This window comes from Branchiostoma floridae, chromosome 18, assembly GCF_000003815.2.
Source record: "Branchiostoma floridae strain S238N-H82 chromosome 18, Bfl_VNyyK, whole genome shotgun sequence".
Classification (NCBI taxonomy): domain Eukaryota; kingdom Metazoa; phylum Chordata; class Leptocardii; order Amphioxiformes; family Branchiostomatidae; genus Branchiostoma; species Branchiostoma floridae.
In genome coordinates, this window is record NC_049996.1 from 7,656,812 (window position 1) to 7,677,444 (window position 20,633).

The 20,633-nt window shown below is 38.8% G+C and overlaps 2 protein-coding genes across 5 annotated transcripts in view; both read left to right on the top strand.

Annotated features, from left to right (window-relative positions):
* LOC118406242 (CTD small phosphatase-like protein) overlaps nt 1-14,277 on the top strand; it is a 39,740-nt gene extending 25,463 nt beyond the window's left edge. For 2 of the 4 annotated variants that reach the window (XM_035806169.1, XM_035806168.1), the window contains exons 2-9: nt 185-226; nt 3,513-3,643; nt 5,230-5,331; nt 6,452-6,508; nt 7,367-7,459; nt 7,953-8,051; nt 8,654-8,740; nt 9,736-14,277. In XM_035806169.1, the coding sequence (XP_035662062.1) occupies nt 185-226; nt 3,513-3,643; nt 5,230-5,331; nt 6,452-6,508; nt 7,367-7,459; nt 7,953-8,051; nt 8,654-8,740; nt 9,736-9,867 (743 nt within the window). In that variant the 3' untranslated portion in view covers nt 9,868-14,277. The remainder of the gene's footprint in view (nt 1-184; nt 227-3,512; nt 3,644-5,229; nt 5,332-6,451; nt 6,509-7,366; nt 7,460-7,952; nt 8,052-8,653; nt 8,741-9,735) is intronic. The other 2 variants (XM_035806171.1, XM_035806170.1) reach the window with 1 other exon arrangement.
* Nucleotides 14,278-15,354: 1,077 nt separating this feature from the next.
* Nucleotides 15,355-18,067, top strand: LOC118406240. The gene is made up of 3 exons (XM_035806166.1): nt 15,355-15,658; nt 16,143-16,460; nt 16,794-18,067. Exons 1-3 carry the CDS (start codon nt 15,607-15,609, stop codon nt 17,330-17,332), a joined length of 909 nt encoding a protein of 302 aa, XP_035662059.1. The 5' UTR covers nt 15,355-15,606; the 3' UTR covers nt 17,333-18,067.
* The last annotated feature ends 2,566 nt before the right edge of the window (nt 18,068-20,633 follow it).

The window sequence follows — 20,633 nt, forward strand, 5'->3', positions numbered from 1 at the left end:
CTATTCATCAGATGGTTGAGAATAGTGCCCTGTCAAAAGATTACAATTCTTTCCAATTTGCTTGCGAATCACAAATTCCACTCCACCATTTTATGATAAAATTTTGGGTATCCACTTGCAGTTTTGAACATTGTGGCCAAGGGTTTTTGTTAGCTAAAAGCTATTGGTTCTTTTGTCACTACAGTTGGAACGGGCAGAAGAGACCAGTTTCTCAGCCATCATGCAGGTTGGTTAGGGTTCTGATTCACCCTTAGCGCTGTTGTGACGTTGCTTCCCCTTAATGTGCTGTATCTTACCGTTGTCATGTTGTTGTTGTTGCAGACCAGTGGGCACTGTGCTTGTACTTGTACTGAGGGTGTGCATGCCTTTTTCTGTGTAGCAGGCTACTTAAATTTGGTGTTAAGTCCGCTCCAATTCGTTGTTCGCTTCTAAGTTCTACATAGCATGTTATTTGTTATCCAGGATTCACAGTTATGCGATATTGAGAAATTGTCCGTAGTCCAAAGCTAGATTGCCCAAAACGAACTGTCTTGTTTGTTGCCACTGGTGTCAGTGTTTGCAGCTTAGTTTTGGCAGGGACCCCACGAATACAATGGAACAGTCCAATCAACTTGATCGGTAAAACCTTTGCCGCCCTAAATTTGATATTTACCGGATCCCCCCATGCAGACCCTCTGTGCTTGCCTTGCCACTTCATTTTTTAATTGTTGTATTTACATGATAAGCTTTACGCATGGCCAAGGATAAAGACAACCTTTTTTTTCACCCTTAGATATCATAAGTGCTATCTGACCCTCACCCTTCTAAGCCTGCCCTTAGATGGAAAGAAAGAATTTTCCCACCTGCTTTTTGCTATTTTTAACTTTGAATAGTTTGTCATTATACAGTATGCAGCTTAGAAAACAAAAATAGCTATACAGACAGCATAGACTGCAATTTAAAATCGAACCGTTCATCATTATCAATGTGACTATTGGATGACAATTATATTATGAACATATCCTTTCACTCAGACTAAAAAAAGAGGGTGTCAAACAGCTTGAAAGGTATCCAATTGTGGAGCTATTTTTGTCGTCAGTGGGTGGGTGGTACATATAAGGGCATCAGGAATCGCGTGGGCTATCTTTTCTGTATTCCTAACAGCACATCGAGCTGTCTGAAAAATGACCTCTTACATAAGGAGCACAATTGCAAAGGATGGGGTATCATTATTCTATATGGTTTCCTACAATTTGCCTGTAAAATGGAAGAGGATGATTGTCGTTTTCCCGATAATACATGTCAAAAAGGTTTAGAGATATCGATAGCTTTGAGTATATGATTGATGGCAGTCTTCTAAAGGGTTTTGGGGTCAATTTTGGTAAATTTAATGTTTCTTAGGATATCATAAAGTATATGCATTTACTCTCACATTGGTTTAAAGGCGTTTCATTGGAGAACAGTGAAAGATGTTTTCATGGTGTGTAAATTTCACAGTTGGAACATTTCTGTAGTATAAAAGAATTATGAAATTAATATTTGCCAAGTTACGATTTCATATCAAGAGGTCATGGTGAAAACCATCAACATAAAACCACCACAAAAATTTACGATTCACTGCAGCATATTAGAAATGAATAAATCAATGAAAATGAATCCAGAATGTATGTAGGAATCGGAGGTTTAATGTGTAAATCTATAATGGACTTAACAGTTTTCTTTGTATTTTTATTTCACGATGTAATTGATATCAGTGTAAATTTGGGACATTAGTACAGAAATGATATGACTTGTGCCCACTTAGGATGACTTATTGAATCTGGATGTGATTTTTATCTCCCTGCTCCTGAAGGAAATGGTATCATGTGGTCAAGCATGTCCAATTAGTGGCAGAGGGAAATCCATAATTTCACATCTGAAAAATCAATAACTGTACGCTGAATTTCAACGACAAGTGCTTCGTAAAAATTCTGGCCACATCAGGTCTTTAACTGAGTATGCAGGCTGAAGCGTTCTTGTTAGATATTTCCAAGTGCTAAGCAAATATTTGGCTTAGGTAGTATATTTCTTGCTTCTGTACGTAAGCTTAAACAAATATATAAAGTTCTTACAATGTCTGATAGCTTACTGTACATCTTGATACTTTTGCAATGGTTTTGTTTTTACAGTTTTCATGATGGCCTCACAGTTCATGACACCTCACATATATGTCTCCCTTGTATGGCTGTTGCACCACAGAATTGTTACATCTGTGAACTTAAAACATTGCGAAGACCTCCTTTTCCCTATTTAAAGCCACATGAATTGAATTTACAGTATTTTGCTATGCTACAGACTTCAAAAATGTCTGGTCTATTTCTTGAAAATCTAAGTCAAGCTTTGCCTTTGAAAGTTTGATCTAGCTTTGGTGTGGCTCCAGATCTCGCACTCCACTTTGATGTGCTGAAATACATTCTGCAAAACAGATATAGCAGCCTTATAGATTTTACTGGACCGTACCAGACAGGTAGACATGATAGAACATTGTTCAAAGCCAGGGGAAAGATGGATTTTATAATTAGTATGAGTAACAACCTGTATAACGTCACTATGGGACAGTACTATGCAATGTCCCAATTTATCTACATGTTCCCAACCAATTGGGTCATTTGTTGTCAGCTAGTGACTGAATGGATGTGTCTATGGCAAGTTTTGATGGCTTTGAAGCTTCACGGCACAAAAGCCCTATAAGTATAACATACCCATAAATCATAAGACTCTGTAATAATGAGGACACTGGAGCCTTAGTCATATTCTTCATGTGTTGATATACATTACAATAGATACTTCGGACATTGTGAATAGTACATCTGTATGAGAATAAGGGGGTTCATGGTTCCAAGTGCACATGCACAGTGTGATCATGCATTGTGGGAAATATGTCAAAGTTGAAGGCCCCTGATATGTCAACAAAACACATCTAGACATGTATCAAGTACTGTATGGTCTAAACAAGAAATGTACAGGTTGAGTCTTTCACATTTGACTTATTACCCAGAACTATGAATCTTCTTGTATTGTCGAGTTGTTCCCAAACTGATCTTGCCTACCTGCCCCCATTTTCCTGTCTTTTGCTGGTTGTTTGACATTCATTGCTCATAGAGCTATTATGTTTTGTATGCTTGGTATGTTTGCTTTCTGGTCATAATTTGTTATATCATCTACCATAAGGCAGGCAGCAGCTGGTATAATGGACTATACCACACTTTGTTCAGGAAGGGAAGAATGGCCTGTAATCCTACAGTATTTGAAAATACTGCTAGGAGGCTCAAAGTTGCCATGTTTGTCCGGACCTCAACAGCTATCCAAGTCCAAAATTAATACAAATTCATCAAAACTATGTTGAGTTGTAGATGCCAGCACAAACAAAAAATGCCCTCCTTCGCGGTGACCCCGAAGGTAAAAATCATTTTTACACATTTCAAGGATGAGGGGATATAATTCTGATATAGACAAACCTTTAATTCTAACATTGTCTTTGTTTATCTCCACAGCGGCACCCGTGACAACAGTTGCTAAGAAACGCCACCGCAGCATCTTCGGATCTCTCCTGTGCTGTTTCCGCGCCAACAGTAGCCACACCCCTGCCGCTCCGGGACAACCAGAGGAAAATGGCAGTGCGAAGGTGAGCGATTGCCATTGTTTTAACAATGCCCTGCTGTGTTCTTTAGCTTTGCAGTAGCCTGCATAGTCCAGTTGTTAGTGACTCCCTAACAATTAGACTATGCAGGCTACTGCTGACCCTCCCTCTTGAACGAGAGGTCATGAGTTCGAATCCTAGCTATGCTGCTCACTCGATATGCACACTACTGGAAAGGGTTGCAGTCTTTTCTTTAGGATAGGACATTAGATTTGAGCTAGAAAGGAGTCCTGGTGTAATACAACTGTAAATACTTTACATAGCAGCTTTGTCATGATTAGTAGAGGAGTAGCTAATTGGTTCATTAACTCAAGTTCATTGAACTGGTACAAGATCAGCTTTCTTTTCCCTTTCTGCAGTGCACTTTCTCAGCTTGAAGCCAATCTTGCTCCACTTACCACTAGAGCGTTAATTGCATGTCTCATTGAGCAAAATCAAAGACTACAGTTGCTGTAATAATTAGGCATGTACAACACTGCATGCAGCCACTGGCAAAAAGGTTCTCTTTATTGTGCACCTTGCCAATTAGTGTACATCCTGATATCAGTTACCTGCAAAATTTTAAGGAGTGCAGTGTGTGCTCATTAAAACATATGATTGGAGAAAAAAAACGGTATTTTGAAGTATTAGTGGAAAACTTTTTATTTGAAGAAATCTTAGCCTTGGCTCTCTTATTAACTTGTGTTGCAGTTCCAATTTTTACAAAATATCATAAGGCTGGTACTTTATTTAGTAAAGGGGATATGTAACCTTATTCAGTGAAGTACCTTCAAGCCCCCACCAACAAAAGATTGTGTTGTCAGCTAGGGGTAAGGGCAAGAAATGACAAAGGTACAATATGAATGAGCATCTTTGAATTCTTTCCTTATTTAGCTTTTCCATGGCAAAAAAAAAAAAACAGTTAACTTTGATTATAAAGAACCTTATAGTTTAAAGATTCCATTTAGAAACCTCAGGAGGGCTGTCAGAAGTTTTCATGACATCTTTTTCCCATTAATGAAGTACAAGTTGTCAATGATCATCACACCTTCCCTTGCTTTCTACACTGAACCTTTCCTGATCCTGTTAAATGGAATAGTCCTATGACATCATATATTGAGTACCATGTATGGAAAAACTTGTCTGCTAACACAAAACCATGCAAATTTTTTTCCTTTTTTCTGCCACAAGGAAAACACCAATTTCCAGTTCAATGAGGTAATATCAGCAAAAACTTCTCACCAAAACCGCACATTTTTCCCTCAATAACCCTCACTTATTTTCAGTCCGAAGGATCCCTTTTTTTGCATCCCTTTTTTTCTTGGCTTTTTTATTCAAGCACAGTTGTTATATCATGATCCTAAGATTTCATGCAGTTTCTTTGAAATGTTTTTATTAATTTCATGAAAAATCCCTGTCATTTGGGGAAATGAGGGTAGTACAAAACTGTAAATGCTTCCAGCAAATTTGGAAAGCTTCTTTATATGTAATAAAAGAAAAATGATGAAAAAAAGGGGCTTTATTAGAATACTTAATGTAAAAAACATATTTTTCTGTATCAGATATTTCTTTACATCTTGTGTTTTCCCCAGGTCCCACAGAAGTATTTGCTGCCGCCGGTGCGTCACCAGGATATGCACAAGAAATGCATCGTCATCGATCTCGATGAGACCCTGGTGCACAGCTCCTTCAAGGTAACAATTTTTAAGATGTTACCTGGGAAAGAAGGGAGTCTAATAACTGACAACAATGTACTTTCACTGTAGTTATTCATTCCCAATGTATTACCTATGTATTACAGAATTGTTTTAACGGGGAACATATAGCAGAAACCTGCCTTGTCCCTGCAAAATCCAGTCATGTAAAAGCTTAAAGCCATAGTATTTCCAGGTCAAAAGATACAAAAAGTCTGCTGCAGTACCAAGGTCACATACTAGTGGCCCAAAATTGCCCTTGACCTTTGTCTTCCCAACACCTACCCACATACCAAATATCATGGTAGTCCATCAAAAAATCTGAAAACATGGACACACCCAAAATATTGTCTCATTTTTCTTGGAGGTGATTAATGTTGCAGGCATGGACCTTTGTTACTTGAAAATTTTATGTTTTATAGTTTTCTTGAAACAACTGTCATTGTAGATAACATTTTACATTAGACAAAAAAAGTGACAATTTCTTTTTTACTAATAATAAAAACAAGGATAAAAGCATCATGTTACAATATGAATTCTCAATTTCTTCTTTGAAACTGAGACCATGTGCCCCAAACAACTTGTCATCTCACTTCAAAAGAGATCATTTAATTGGCTGAGCACGAGTGAAAACAAGATTGGGGCTAATTTAGTTATTTTCCTGTGGAGTGCATCAGACTGTAAGGCCATATTAGGTAAGGAGATATAAACATGTAGCATTTGGCAGCTATCTTTTGCTGTGCAAACACCCTTGATTGTAATGATCTGAAGTGCCTATCATTTATGTAACCACTTTGCTGAAATCAAGACGTATTACAGGATATAGAAACAACAAAAAACACTTCTACAAAGTACAAGTAATTGCAAGTGAAGGGAAAGACGGTTATTGCGTTGTTTAATGTTGGTTGAAGCAATTCTATAGTTCAGTAGTAATACCAAGGAAATACATATACATGAATTTACTGTCCTACACTTAATATTATGCTGACCATACTTGTGTATGATTACATTGTTGAATGTATGTGTGTGTGTTCACATGCACAATGTATATGTATGTCTACAAATAGAGTATACCTGTACCTGTCCATTTACCAAAATATTCTCTCCCTTGTACTTTCAGCCTGTCACCAATGCAGATTTTATAGTTCCTGTTGAAATTGATGGAACAGTACATCAGGTAAAGCATCTGCATTTGTATTTATCCCTTCTTGTTTCTGACAACGTTGATACCATTTATGTGTAATGGTAAAGAATTGAGTAGTCTCATAGCCTTTGTGAGGCTGCCGAGCCAGTGGATTGTTATCAACAGATGATAGGGCACTACTGTGTCTAGGGCACATTTTAGAAGGCAGAGCCCATCCCTCTCCTTCCACCACCTTTTACCTTCCAAACTGAAGCCAGGTATCCATTTTTACACCTGGATGAAGTGAGGAAAATGTGTTAAGTGTCTATCCCAAGGACACAGTTGTAGCTAGGAATGCCAATAATTTAACCCATGACCCAATCTGGTGTGCTGTAGGCCATTTTATGCCATTGGGGGTCTGACCACCCAAACTTTGCATTCCCTGATGTTGTGGTGATACCAGAGAGATTTGTGATCAGGAAAGCCCCATGATCACTGGATTTGGTTACCATATTTGTGGTAACTGTTGATAAGGTGTCTGATAAGAAGTCTTGAGGGATTCACATGTTTTAGGAGGAAATGATAGCTGTAAACAACATTGCTGAAATGACCAATGCTTTTTCAACTAGACTACAATCTCTGAGTGACCGTTGGAAATTGGATTTCTATGACCCTTGTTTTATAATTGGAATATGATGCACAATGCAACGGTATGCTACAAAGGGCAACAAAACCATAGGTAGCTCAGAGGTTGCAGCCTCTAGTAGAAACAGGATGTAAGGCTGTTTTCTCTTGAAAGGAAAATCAAATCTGATTGATGATTACTTCGTAGGAAGTTTTCTTCATTGCAGTGGTTGTGCATTCATTAATTCAATGATTTGTGGATAAAATTCTCCTATATTTTGTGCCCAGGTTTATGTACTGAAGAGGCCGTATGTGGATGAGTTTCTCCAGAAGATGGGAGAGATGTTTGAGTGTGTGCTGTTTACAGCCAGTCTGGCAAAGGTAAGAGCTCATCATGTCAGTACTCACTATGTATAACATGCAAATCCGTCAGCAGGGTGTGTCTTAAGATTAGCTTGTCAAAATCCAAGTGTGCCAAGTTGTAGCTTGTTGTCCTACTTGGATTGAAGTGTTTAAAAAGATTTTCTAGAAACTATTATAGATAGAGTGTAACTTGTTGCTATAATCATATACAGTAAGGGCATCCTCACTGGATAGCATGCAACAATGCTTGTTAGTTACATGTGCAAAGGTTAGGTGTGACAGGTCATTCAATGTATTATAACTTGCTGCGGCCATGCCATCATCACGTACCCGTGAATCTGGTGTGTTATATCAAAGTGTAAGTATACTGGTATTGCAGTTACAGAAATGGTCATGATAACCTACTTGACCTTTTTTGAAGTATTAAAACTTATTAGAATACTGTATAATCCAAAGGGATCTATAAAACTGTTATCCATTTGATATTAATGTTGTTTGCTTGTATCCCCAGTATGCAGACCCTGTAGCAGACCTGCTGGACAAGTGGGGTGTGTTCAGGGCAAGGTTGTTCAGGGACTCCTGTGTGTTCCACAGGGGAAACTATGTAAAGGTCTGTACACAATGGCTGTATATATAATTACTTTGGACAAAATGTTTAAAACAATTGCACACAATTAAGTTTGCTACTTGGGTTGCTTTCCAAAAGCACTATCTTTTTTTCAACGTGGTAGATCTTGTCTTGGAGTTCTCTTGTCACGGGACTGATGATATGATTATCATGTGACAAAACACATTTACTTTTTTTACTCAGAGTAAGGATAGATGACAACTTCTAGGCACTGAATTACTTAAGTCTTCTCTCCAGTAGACAGTGATCGACATGTGATTTTGTGACCTATGGTTTCATAATGGGAATATGGTGCAAGACGTAAAAGTATGATTTAAAAGACAACTTAACAAGCAAAACGAGCCACTGGGTGTAAGATATAGTCAGGCTAGTGGACCAAGCTGGAAGATTTACCCACATATACCCATCATGGAAAGGTCACACCCATGTAAAAAATCATGCTGTTGTGGTAGGACATGCACTTGGCTAATTGGAACTTTCACTTGCCCAGGGCCTCAGCCATACTGAAAAGTGACTTTTCCTCAGTTGTCACACTGCCAAGAAGAAAATAAGCAAGCAAACTCATTCTGTTTTTTGTCTTCCAGGACCTCAGCCGGTTAGGCAGGGACTTGTGCAAGGTTATAATTGTAGATAACTCTCCTGCTTCGTACATATTTCACCCGGACAATGCGGTAAGTAGAGTTACTTCTCCACTGTTTAACTTGTTAAGCTTGAAGCATTCCCAGATGCATGATTCTTAGGGCACAGTTCGTTAGGTTACGCATGTCCTTATGTCTGATTTTTCAGGAAGAAATTAGATTTTTACTGATGATAGTCAAGGCAGCAACAAAAATATCAGACGCTATATGTGGAGACAGACTAAAAGACGTATTTAGCAAATAGGACAGTTGTCAGAGGGCACTAAGCCCTGCCAAATAGAGTTGTCGGCATAGTTTGTGTTGATGTGTTGCAGTTCTGCTGGAACCAGATAGATGGCACTTCAGCACCATGGCCTGCTGAATTTTCCTTACATGTGTTATGCTGAGCATGCACATTGTAGCTAAGGCCATACCCTTCTACCCAGCATTTTAGTCTAAGTAAAAGTACATAGATAAACAGTAGTTTATAAATTGTACCTACTTAGGCCACACCAATTTAATTTGTTGGTACTGGGTTGTTGTTGTTGTTGTGTGTGTTTAAGAAAAAAATTTAGACCATTATACATTAACGCTAGTTTACCTTTATCCGCAGGGTAACCTAATAGTCGCTGTTTTTTTTTTGTTTTTTTTTTACTCAATGGTCACCACGTAACAAGGCCTGAAGGCCACTCAAGGTTACGGGTTACATGATTGGAACTGTAACAGCAACTCTTCGCCCTAGGTCAGAAACATCATGACTGAGACCAGCCCAATTGCTCACTATGAGTGAGGACTAACTGACCCAATAGGCGAAGCAGGGGTTTTTAAAAACAGGGTATCTAGGGTCCTGGGATATATAAAGTTGACGGATGGCAGTTTCAAATTGAAACACAAACAGTATTTTCAAAATATTGCACTTTGAAACCACTGTCTGTCGACTTGATGCAGCGTTACATGTAGATGAATCAGTTTGTTGAAAGTTATTGAAATAAACAAATTTTGCTGTTGAACATCACTAAATTTCCTCTCTATTTTTCCTCCCACTGCAGGTGCCGGTGGCATCCTGGTTTGATGACATGTCAGACACTGAGCTCCTGGACCTCATCCCCTTCCTGGAAGGCTTGGCCAAAGTGGACGACGTCTACTCCGTATTAAGGCCCCAGAACCACCACGTCTCTTAGATAGCACCATAACAGGGGTGGGGAGGGGGGTTTGTAGATATAACTTTTCTTATAACAGAGTTACTGCATGGTGTACTCTCCAGGATTGGGTATGGTGTATTATACAGTATACAGGGTAATATCTCAGCGTCCAGGACAATATTCTTGACTCTGGAAGCCAAGATTATTGGGCAACGGCATTGTAATATTCAATTATACGCTGGTTAGAAAACAGGATGGGTGAAAATTCATGTAATTTCCATGTGTGAGCATAAGCAGGTTCACTTTTTAAACTGTGCATATGCAGTGTGATGCATTGTGGGTTATGTGTGATAGTTGAAGGCCCCTGAGATGTAAACAAAGCACATCTGGATCAAGCATGGTCAAGAGACTCAAGACAAGAACTGATTACAAGTTAGGGGCCTTCACTTTTGACACATAATTCACAGTGCATCATGACACACATGGGCAGTTTAATCCATCAACTGGCTTATTGCGTGTTATTTACAGTTAACTTTTCACCACTAAAGATAGCTTGGTTGGGAGAGAGGTGGTGGAGATGAGAATGAGAAGGTCTCACCAGAAAGAGTCCGGTAGATACGTAGATCCAGAAACAAGATATGAGTTTGGAAACAAGTGTTCACGTGTGGCATTCAATCCCCGGAAGACCACAAAGTCAGCTTTATTTTTTCATTTTGGTTTTTTTCGCACAGCGAACAACATTATTAATCATTGTAAATACATCATTTTGAAGGCATGGTCCTTATGCGGCAGTGGGAATTGTTACTTGCCAAGAAAAGTACAAGAGGTAATAATTGTGTAAGGGAAATGTGGCATTGCAGAAAAGTATATGTGAGATGTGTTCTGTTTTTTCCTTCATCCAAAGGAAGCATGCATTACCATTGAATCCACAAGACATTTGTACAATTTCCCTACACTTTTGCAAACTGATCTGAACCTAGATTTTAAACTTTTTAAGACAATTTTTTTTTACAAAATAAAGCATGGAAGGTGTAAAATAAAGTAAAATACCACTACAACATGTTACAAGACTTACTATTGTAAAGAAATATTCTGCCTATGCAACACTCCCAACAGCTCACTGTGGAAGACAGTATCCTAACATGTATAAACACAGTACTGTGGTACAGTGCTATAAAAGGGAAATTGGTAAGTTTTCCAGAGAGTACACCATGTATAGGGAGGAGGGGGGATATGGTTGTCTCGGATGAACTTAGATTACCAGATATCTTAAACTCCTTGTGCCTGCTTTGTAGTCCCACTTCAAAATTCAGGCACAGAGATTTGCTGTAATGGTCACCTTACTGTTTGGTATTGCAATAAGCCAGTTCACAGTTTGAACTGAGCATGTACAAGGTCAAAGGTGAAGGCCCCTAACTTGTAAACCATGTCTTAACCATGCTAGATGTGTTTTGTACATGTCACAGGGGCTGTAAACTTTGACATACTGAACAATATATGTGTCACATGGGTGCATGGCATTGTGCAGTTTAAACTGTGAACTGGCTTATTTGAATACTGGTAAGGCAGTTAATGTATCTGGTAGTTTATGTCTATCTGTTAGGCACCATTGGGGTAGGAAACCTTGTAATTACTAGAAATGTAATCACTATTTTTGCTACAACAAAGGGAAAGACTTTGCTAATTTTTGACAGACGTGTGGAGAGAACAACAAAGCTTTTGCACCAGGTGTAGGTACATGTATGTAGTACACAGAAGAAATCTTATGTGCAAGCTGGCCAAATGACACCCTTTTCAGCAGGAGCAATAGGTGGACAGATCCTATTCAGTTGTACCCTGGAAGCTGCATCCTGTGGGTTGAAATGAATGTACTATTTGAAATATATAGGTTTTCATTTTTGGCGACACCTTAGGGGCAGAGGCATACTTGAGTACACTCGTCACTATCGTGTACACTATTGGAGGTTTACACTCCATTTCACTTCATGGACATTTTTCAGTGCCATCAATGATTCGTAAAACATGTCCTAAATGAAGTGTGGTAAAGTTCTGTCACAACATTCTTATTCCATTCTTGTTGTGCACTTCTCTGTTGAATACTTCCTTAACAGATTTTACACAAAAGTGAAGTATATGTAAAAGTATGGAAAAGAAAGGTTTGTGAAGTAGCACAATTGGTCGATCTGTCCACTTTTTGCCCCTATGGAATGTGGTATAAAACCAAGTAGTCATCACTCAAAAGGAACTCCAGTGAAGTTGACCACAGTTCACCACTGTTGACCAAGTCTTATGGCAATACATGTGTACAGAAATGTTTTATACATGTTCCGTAGTAGAGAAAACTTGCCAAATGTTGTACAGAACTTTTAAAGACCAGCACTGATACTTGGGACCCATGAAACTACCTACCGCAGTTTTCTTAACTTGGACTTGTATTTCCTTCTTAAAAGGATTTAAATGTACAAGTTATGATAAGCATCAGATTCACTGACACCAGGCAGTGATTGGCTGCATGCCCACATGGCATAGCCAATCAGAATCACTCTGACAAAAAAAGATGTAGCCTGATTGGTCAAAGATGACCTTGTTGTTAGGAGCTGACCAATCAGAAACAAGTAGTACATTTCTCTGGTCCTAAGAGAAAAAATGGTTGACAGTGGTTGACAGGTAACTTTTTCTGCACGATCACACAACAAAGAAGTAGATGTAATTAAATTAGAAAGTTTCCAAAGAAACACAAGCAAGTCGAGCAAGAATTGAAGCATTTATGTAGGCTGTATTTTATGTCTCAACTTTCCCTGCTTTCGTGTTAAAGATCTTGTATGAATATATAATCAAATCTGTAATAGTGGTAGTGTGAAAATGGTGGTGGATCAAATTTGTACCCAACAGCTAAAACAGACTTGTTGAAATAAGAAATTTTCTACTAGGTTTTAAACAAGTTCTATAACTTCAGAAAGTACAGAATTTAGAAGAAAGAAATGTCTCGAAAAATTGTGTATAGCAACAGCTTCAAAAAGTATGTTGTGCCTAACAGCACAGTTTTCGTCCTGTAACTTTTTAGAATGAAACTCTGAAATGCCAATTAAGTCAAATTAAGGATATGTATTTTGAGTGTAACGCCATTATATATATATATTCATTTCATCAACTTCTATAGAGCTATGGAAAGTTACCACCTTGAAAAAGTGAAGTTTTGTTCCTATATTGTCACATATTGCTAATTGTGGAATTAGGAAATGAGGTTTGGCAGTATGGGGAGTCGTGGGTATTGTGTGTATGCAACACATGCTGCTTTATGTAAATTTCACTTCAACATTACGTTGACGAAAAAAAAAACGTCAAATTGACAACTGGGTTAAAGTTAAGATGGTGCAGATATTTTGATGTCTTCCGAACTGTATATCACTTATACTTTCATTAGCAAGCGATAGTGAAAGAATCTTTTTGCTCTGTTGAAGAAACAGTATATAGGAGGTGGAAGGTGTATTTATTCACACTATGAACAAATTTAAATGAACTGGATGTAGGCGTGGAAAATTTTATTTCATGTTCATGTGCAGAAGTCAGAAAGAAGAATTCCAAATTCATACCCTTTGAAAACACCTTTGATGATAGTTGAGATTTGTGCACCACTTTGTGCAAGAGGTAGAAAGGTCAACCATGTTGGATATGATTTTTGGCAACACTCCCAGGCAGCAAGCCAAACATTCGAGTCTTGGCAAAACATGTAAAATGGCTGCCCTTATGTCATGATAAATCCAAAATGGCTGCCTCCAAGTGATTAATAACTGCCATTATTTAATGGTTAATGTGATATTTGCACTCTTATGAACAGAAAGGAGACATTTGGTAGGGTTGTGTTGATATGAAAGTTGTGTAGGGAGAGGAAATGAGATGAAGGAATGGGAAACTTGCATCGGCAACTTTGTTTTTACATTTCCTCTATATACTGATTCACTTTTGTAAATATTGTACTGTTTGCTTTCATATGGACAAGATAAGACATTACTGCTGTTTAAAGGATGAGCATCGTAGTTAGGCTCAGGAGATTGTTCTAGAAGTGACAACAGCTTGAAGCTGTAGAGTATCATTATTAAGAAAGCATAATATCTCCTCTAGGTGTTCGCTCATTCGAGAACCCCCCTTATGATACTTTTGAAGTTTTATTTCACAGCTGTAGAATATTGTACAATGCGGTGGAGGAACAGGATATGTGGGAAAGTTTTACCTTGTAATTATGGTTTTCTGTGGTGTTATAAAAAGGCATCCTAGACTAATTTTGTTATAGTATGGCATGTTGGAGGAACCTTTGATTAATAATGTACACATCTGTATATACCCATATTATATAGAGCAGTTTTTTTTTCTTTCCTTTGGTAATTTAGTTGTAGCAGGTTTCTGACAATCTATTTTAATACAAGGCAATACAGTGATGGATTGTAAAAAGGTGTTGTGTGTTTTCTTTGTGTGAATGGTGTGGAATCTAAGCATGATTATGCATGGCTTATGCATTTTACCTCTGCAAAACAATGCATTTCCTACATTTACCGCAGTGAAAGAAATTGAAAGATCACAGTGACGGAGTAATTTATCAATGTGTCTGACAACTGACACATTTCCAGGTCATGAGGTCAATGATAAAGGCTGCTGCTTCACTGGGACTTGGTATGATTGATAAACTGCAACCATTAAACAACACAAATGAGAGGCTCTAGATATTTTAAAAAATTGGCATTTAAGTAATTTCAACTCATATATAGTACATGTATAGTGGTTAGTTGGTCAGATCTAGAGGAACTGAGTCTGACAAAGTCCCAAGGGTGTGGTCATCTTGGAATGATCGCAGTTTCTCATAGAATGATGAACAGTAAATTTAGATATTTCAATCGCAAGTGGATATATGCCTTTACCTTATTGCCGAATTTCAACTCATCCGATTAAAAAATGAGCCTGTTATAAAATCATTTTGTGTTACTTTTGACTCACCTACTATTGCGACAAAAGATGAGAATTCTGGATAGAAGGGTAGGGGGCGTGATTGTAACATTGTCCAAGATGGGACACGGGACTTTATATTGTCATACCTAACCATGGCCTAAAAGCCTGGCAAGTGGTGACGTATTACTTCGTCAAACTACTATTTCCGGGTAAAGCGGGAAGAAACGAGATCAACCAAAGGAAAAGACTTGCAATATTTGTGTTGTTTTTAATTACTACCACATCTGAATTGTACTGTTAATTTTGTATTGAACAAATCCCCACCTACGTACTGTGTACAACATTGAAGTTATCTTGTATCTATGTATAAATATCCTTGTATGTACTCTCCAATCAGAGGCCTTTGGTTAGGATGTCTTTATCACATGTCCCGTTTTCTGTCCGCACTCCCCACCAACGGACAGTCCATTATGACGATGAAAACGTCACAAACTTCCCCACCAACCTCTGCTTGGAGGGTACTTGTGTACTGCTACTTTATAACGTTAAGTGAACCGAAACGTGTTAGCCTCGTTTTCGTTCTACATGACGTCAGGTTATTCCCCACCGTCAGGTACAAAGGTAGCCGTGGCGCAGCAGATACTGTAGGTGTGCCTGGGCGCGCTGTCTCCGGCCTGCTCGCGGCGATTTCTTTTATAGTGCGGTATCATTGAATATAGTGCGGTATCGTTAAATACATTTCTATAACCTGAAGGTTGTTGTTAGCTTAACAGGTCTCCCCACCTGGTTTGTGATCGCGTACAGGTGACAAAGTCTGTTGGAAGAGAAGTCGACAATATGGCGACCGGGACCAAACGCCCGATCCCTTATTCGGACGGAGAACTAGAAGGTATTGAAGTCTCTCAACCATTTTCATAAAATAGTTTCATTCACGCGCGTTTACTGTATTCCGTTTAGATGTGTGTGTGGTTTCGCTAAGAGTCACTGCATTGTTTGTTGATCATAAATAGGAACTGATATGTTGAAAAATAGAACTAACAGCGATTGTTCACGTTGACCATTATGAATAGTTTATCAATTTCTCACAGCCTCGATGTAAAATGGCGTCATTTAAATAATTACAAATGAACTAGCGTCTGAGACACATATCCACGGAGGCTTAACAATAAGAGTAGAAAACTGTTTCACTTTGTACTTCCATACACAATGAACGTTTGATCATAATTCATACCTACATACAGTAACCTTATCGTCCATTTTGTCACAAATAAATAAAAAGTTAACTGGCCCTTTTGTTGGTTTGTGGTGTCTTGCATGTGTAGCACAGAGCCTTGGGAAATATGCATTCCTGACAGTCCTCTCTCTTACCTCAGATCTGTCCAGGCTTATCACCCGCAACTACGTCACGCTGACAAAACAACTCCAGGCGAAGGCTGTGATCCCGCATCTGATCCAAGAGGGGATCCTGCTGAGGGAGCACAGGGAGGAGATCCTGAAGTGCACCACCTCACAGGACATGGCACAGGAGCTCCTAGATAAAGTTATGGCCCGTGGTAATTGTACCGATCGCCTGTTTGTTGATGTCCTGCGCCGGAGCGGCCATGGGCATTTGGCAGACACGTTGGAGGGGCCGAACAGTAAGGTGGCCAGGACGGAAGGGATAAGGGACATGACAGATTCACAGTTGGACGGTAAGGACAGGTAGACTTTCAGACTTGTTGTAGCTGGTTTATTCTATTCTGACATAAGTTACATAATTAACACCCGGCAAGTTGACTTCTCTGCTTGCCACAAATTTAAACAGTTAAAACACCACACTAGGATTGCTCATTATGAATCATATGTTTACAGGATTTAGTCACATAAGATTAAATTCGTATATGCATTTTGGTGCTAGCGATCGAAAAATTCTGCAATTTGTTGATTTTGTATGATTCTATACATTCGTTTGGTAGTCAGGATGATCCGTCATAAAATAGCAAAGGTCCGGAGCAACAGTTAATACACCTGTTTTGTTGATTCAGAGCTGAGAAGTCGCCTGCAGAAGGTTTACAGAGAGGAGGCAGAACGACACGAAGGAGATACAAGTTTGGAGGGACTGACGGTACACGAGATGGATCACGACAACAGCAGGATGTCGATAGGCATGAGGGCAGGAATTGATTTGGTCTCTTGGTTACAAGCTTGGAGATCTTCTTTCGTTAAAGAGGAAGCTGGTCGTCAGGTGGGCACTGCATTTACAGCAGACTGGGTGGGGGACAAAAAGGTCACCTCTGACTTTAAACAGGTGTACAAACTTAAACTCAACAAAGTCCGAAAGAATCAAACAATTATAGGTGCCATCTTTGACCAACTCTTGCACGACCCCAACTACGAACCGTCCTTCTCAAAAAAATCCCTGTGGAACTACATGGAACAGACCCAGGAGAAGATTCTGTTCGTACTGGAGGGACTGGACCGCCTCAACCCCTTCACATCCCCGGAGATTCTGCAGCTGATCGACAAGAAGCTGCTGCCGAGAGCCACGGTCATTGTCACGGTGGCCGAGGCAAACGGGGCTTAGGAACATGCGACAACAACCTGGGTGCTAACATTGATGACGAACTGGACCGTTGATGGACTTTTGAGTATTGCACAACGATTCATGGTTTGAACGACCTTACTTGGCCTGTTTTGTTTGTGTGCTCTGTAGATGGATCCTTGAGTCCTTGTTATATGTTACTGATTTTACAACTACAACTTACAACTACATGTAAATACTCTGTGCATGTGAGCAGAAAGCCTTTGCAAGCTAAGTAAGTGAGGCATACTTTCTGTGCAGATATGCAAACATTGTATAATCTTAAAGGCATGCTAATACATCATGTATATGTTGACATTCAAAAACATGCATAATGTGTGTGAGGATTGTTTTTGTTGGATCGTTTTTTGTGACCTCGAAGTATATTCCGTTGGCTTATTTGAAAGCTGGTGTTTGTGTGTAGCTGTTTGGAAAACAACAGCTAGTCTTCCAATAGCTTCCCTTCCTGTTAACCAGAGTAATTACAAAACATGTGAAACGTTTTGAGTGAATGATGTACACTTAAATTACAAGTCTTTGTAAACAACGTCAGTACCACAGGGGAGCCACTAAAGAAAATGTTACGTTCTTGCGTGTATTTGAGATTATCTCAAGTAAGTGGTTTTCATTAAACTTGGGACTTCATAGCCTCGCCGATTTGTATTTGTTGGATTGTTTTGGCAGACTTTGTTGTGTTGTTTAACAGTTTTTTTTAATAAATACTATAGTTTTAACTACCATGGTTTCGTTCAAGTCTCTTCCACAAGCCCGATATATCAGAGTACAGGTATACAAGTTTTGTTCCGCCCCCCTCCCAATTTTTCTAACGATGTTTACTTTACCTTGAATGGTTTTAAGTAAAGAAAACATCCCATATTTCAGTCTCTGGCCAACAAAGTGAAATGGGCGACACCATAATATTGTAATAATGAAGTGACATTTACAATACTGAGGAGTGAAGACAGTTAAGACTCAGAAATATCAGCAACAGGTGTGCAATAAACAAGTTGCGGCAGAGCAGAGCCAGCAGAGGTTGAAGGTCATCCTTAAGGGCGTTCCCATGGGGACCGAACTCCCGGAAGTGTCCGGTCCCGGTCATGTTTGCACAAAGAAAGATGGCGCCCATTTGTTTGTCACACCTGTCTTGATTGAGAAAAAAAGATTCTCATAACTTTTCCAAGGTACTCAATACGTTTAAACTTTTCTTTCAAGAATCAAGAAACGACAGTGCTTCAGCATTTTTCCCCACCAACGTTTGACTCGATCCTGGTGTCACCTGTACCATCAAACATTTTGAGGAGCAACACAGGTGATAATATGGCGTCGGCCGATAACAAGGGTGAGTCCATCGTCGATCGAAACTTCATTCATTGCACATCTATATCCGGAACATGCTTCAACGCAACAGAAAAATTAAAATATCCAGTGTCTGCAAGATTGTATGTGTACTTGAAGTGAACTAAAAAATAGTTTAAAAGTCCGAAATGGTACGCAATTATAATCAGAATTTTGGTTAAAACTTAAAGCAACAGAAAAACATTTGAAATGCCCAGTGTCTGCAAAAAAGTGTATGTGAAATCAAGTAAAATCAAAAACAGTGTAAAAGTCCGTAACGATACTTAGTCCATTTCAAAAGAATTCGACATTGTTTTCAAATTCTACAGATAAATCAATGACTATGCTTTCTCACTGACATATGCTCGACAGGAACCATAGAAGACTTGATCAAAGACAACTACGAACTTCTGTCGAAGAGACTACAGGTTGAAAAACTGATGCCTCAGTTCATCCAGAAGCGTCTACTGGACTTTCCCGAGAAGCAGGTCATCATGAGCAAGGTAACCACACCAGGCAAGGCCGAGGCATTACTACAACTCCTGAGTGAGAAGGGAACGTGTACACCTGAAGTGTTTGTGGAGATTTTGAAGAATGGAAACCACGGGCACATTGTAGGTCAGCTCACGTGGCCTGCAAAAGGTAGAGTTACAACTTATGACTGGATAAATCATCCGGTTTCAAACGATGCATGGAACTGTTCAAATTTGTTCCTCTTGATAATGGAGTCATACATAGATTCATGCGGATAGATCTATTGCAGATTAAAGTTTGTAGACTTAAGTTGATATTAATCTCAATTTGGTCTCAACAACATATTTAGATATGTCAAGTTTCTTAATACTTGTCCTACTACGAGGGCGGTTCAAAAAGTTATGCCACTGGTTTTATATCAGGCTCATGTTTTCATCTAAAGAGTTGAAATTTGGCACAAGTGTACAAGACTATATCCTCTTGAGATTGAGATATCTCAATTTGTGGTTCAGATTTTTATGAGCAAATGAGATGATTTTAAGATGACCACACCCTTAACAGCTTGTCAGGAGATCAGTTCCTCTAGATCTCACCATTTTAAAACTATTGTAGGAAGCTGAGATTGCACCTGTATAATAACAAATATCTATATAGATTACATGCCAAATTTCATGTTTGAACTCTCAATGATTCATCTTTTACAGCCACTAGAATGGAGCGAGTTGCTATATTACAGACAGTTTGATTAATAGCCAAATACGTGATTTGTTGAATAAAGGTTTTTGAAAACTGCTTTTCGATTAGCTAAAAGATGCGAAACTTGGCACAATTATTAACTGTTTCAAGATCAGGAAGTGTGTTAAGTTTGATTTTTCTCAGTACTAAAAAAAGTCGGTTATGGAAACTCTAAGCAGCCCACCTCTAATCCACCGCTAATTACGCCCCTGACGACCATACTTCACACCAGGAACGAAAAAATAATAAGTGATTGTATATAAAAGATGAAAATAGGCATGTGGCTTATAGAGAATTGCAACTTGATACATGTGCAATTTTAGTTTCTTACCAAAGCTACAAGTGATTTACAGACATTATCAATTGCACGTTAATTGATCCTCTAATTTCTTCCGACGGGATAACAAGGGTGTGGTCATCTTGAACTCAGCTCAGTCACTCAGAAAAATCTTAACAACAAATTGAGATATGTCAATCTCAAGAGGACATATTCTTGTACCTCTGTGCCAAATTCAAACTCATTCGATGAAAAAATGATCCTGTTATAAAACCAGTGGCATTACTTTTTGAACCGCCCTCGTAATATAGATACTTGTTATCCTGATCAAGTAATAAAGTATGTCTGTAGGCTAATTGCAAGAGAACAACAATTAATGATAATGTAAAAGCATAAAATGAGTGAATATACATGTACATGTGAGAAAATGAGGATAAGAATACGTTGCTAGCATATGAAAAAAGGCCAACAACCAAATCTACG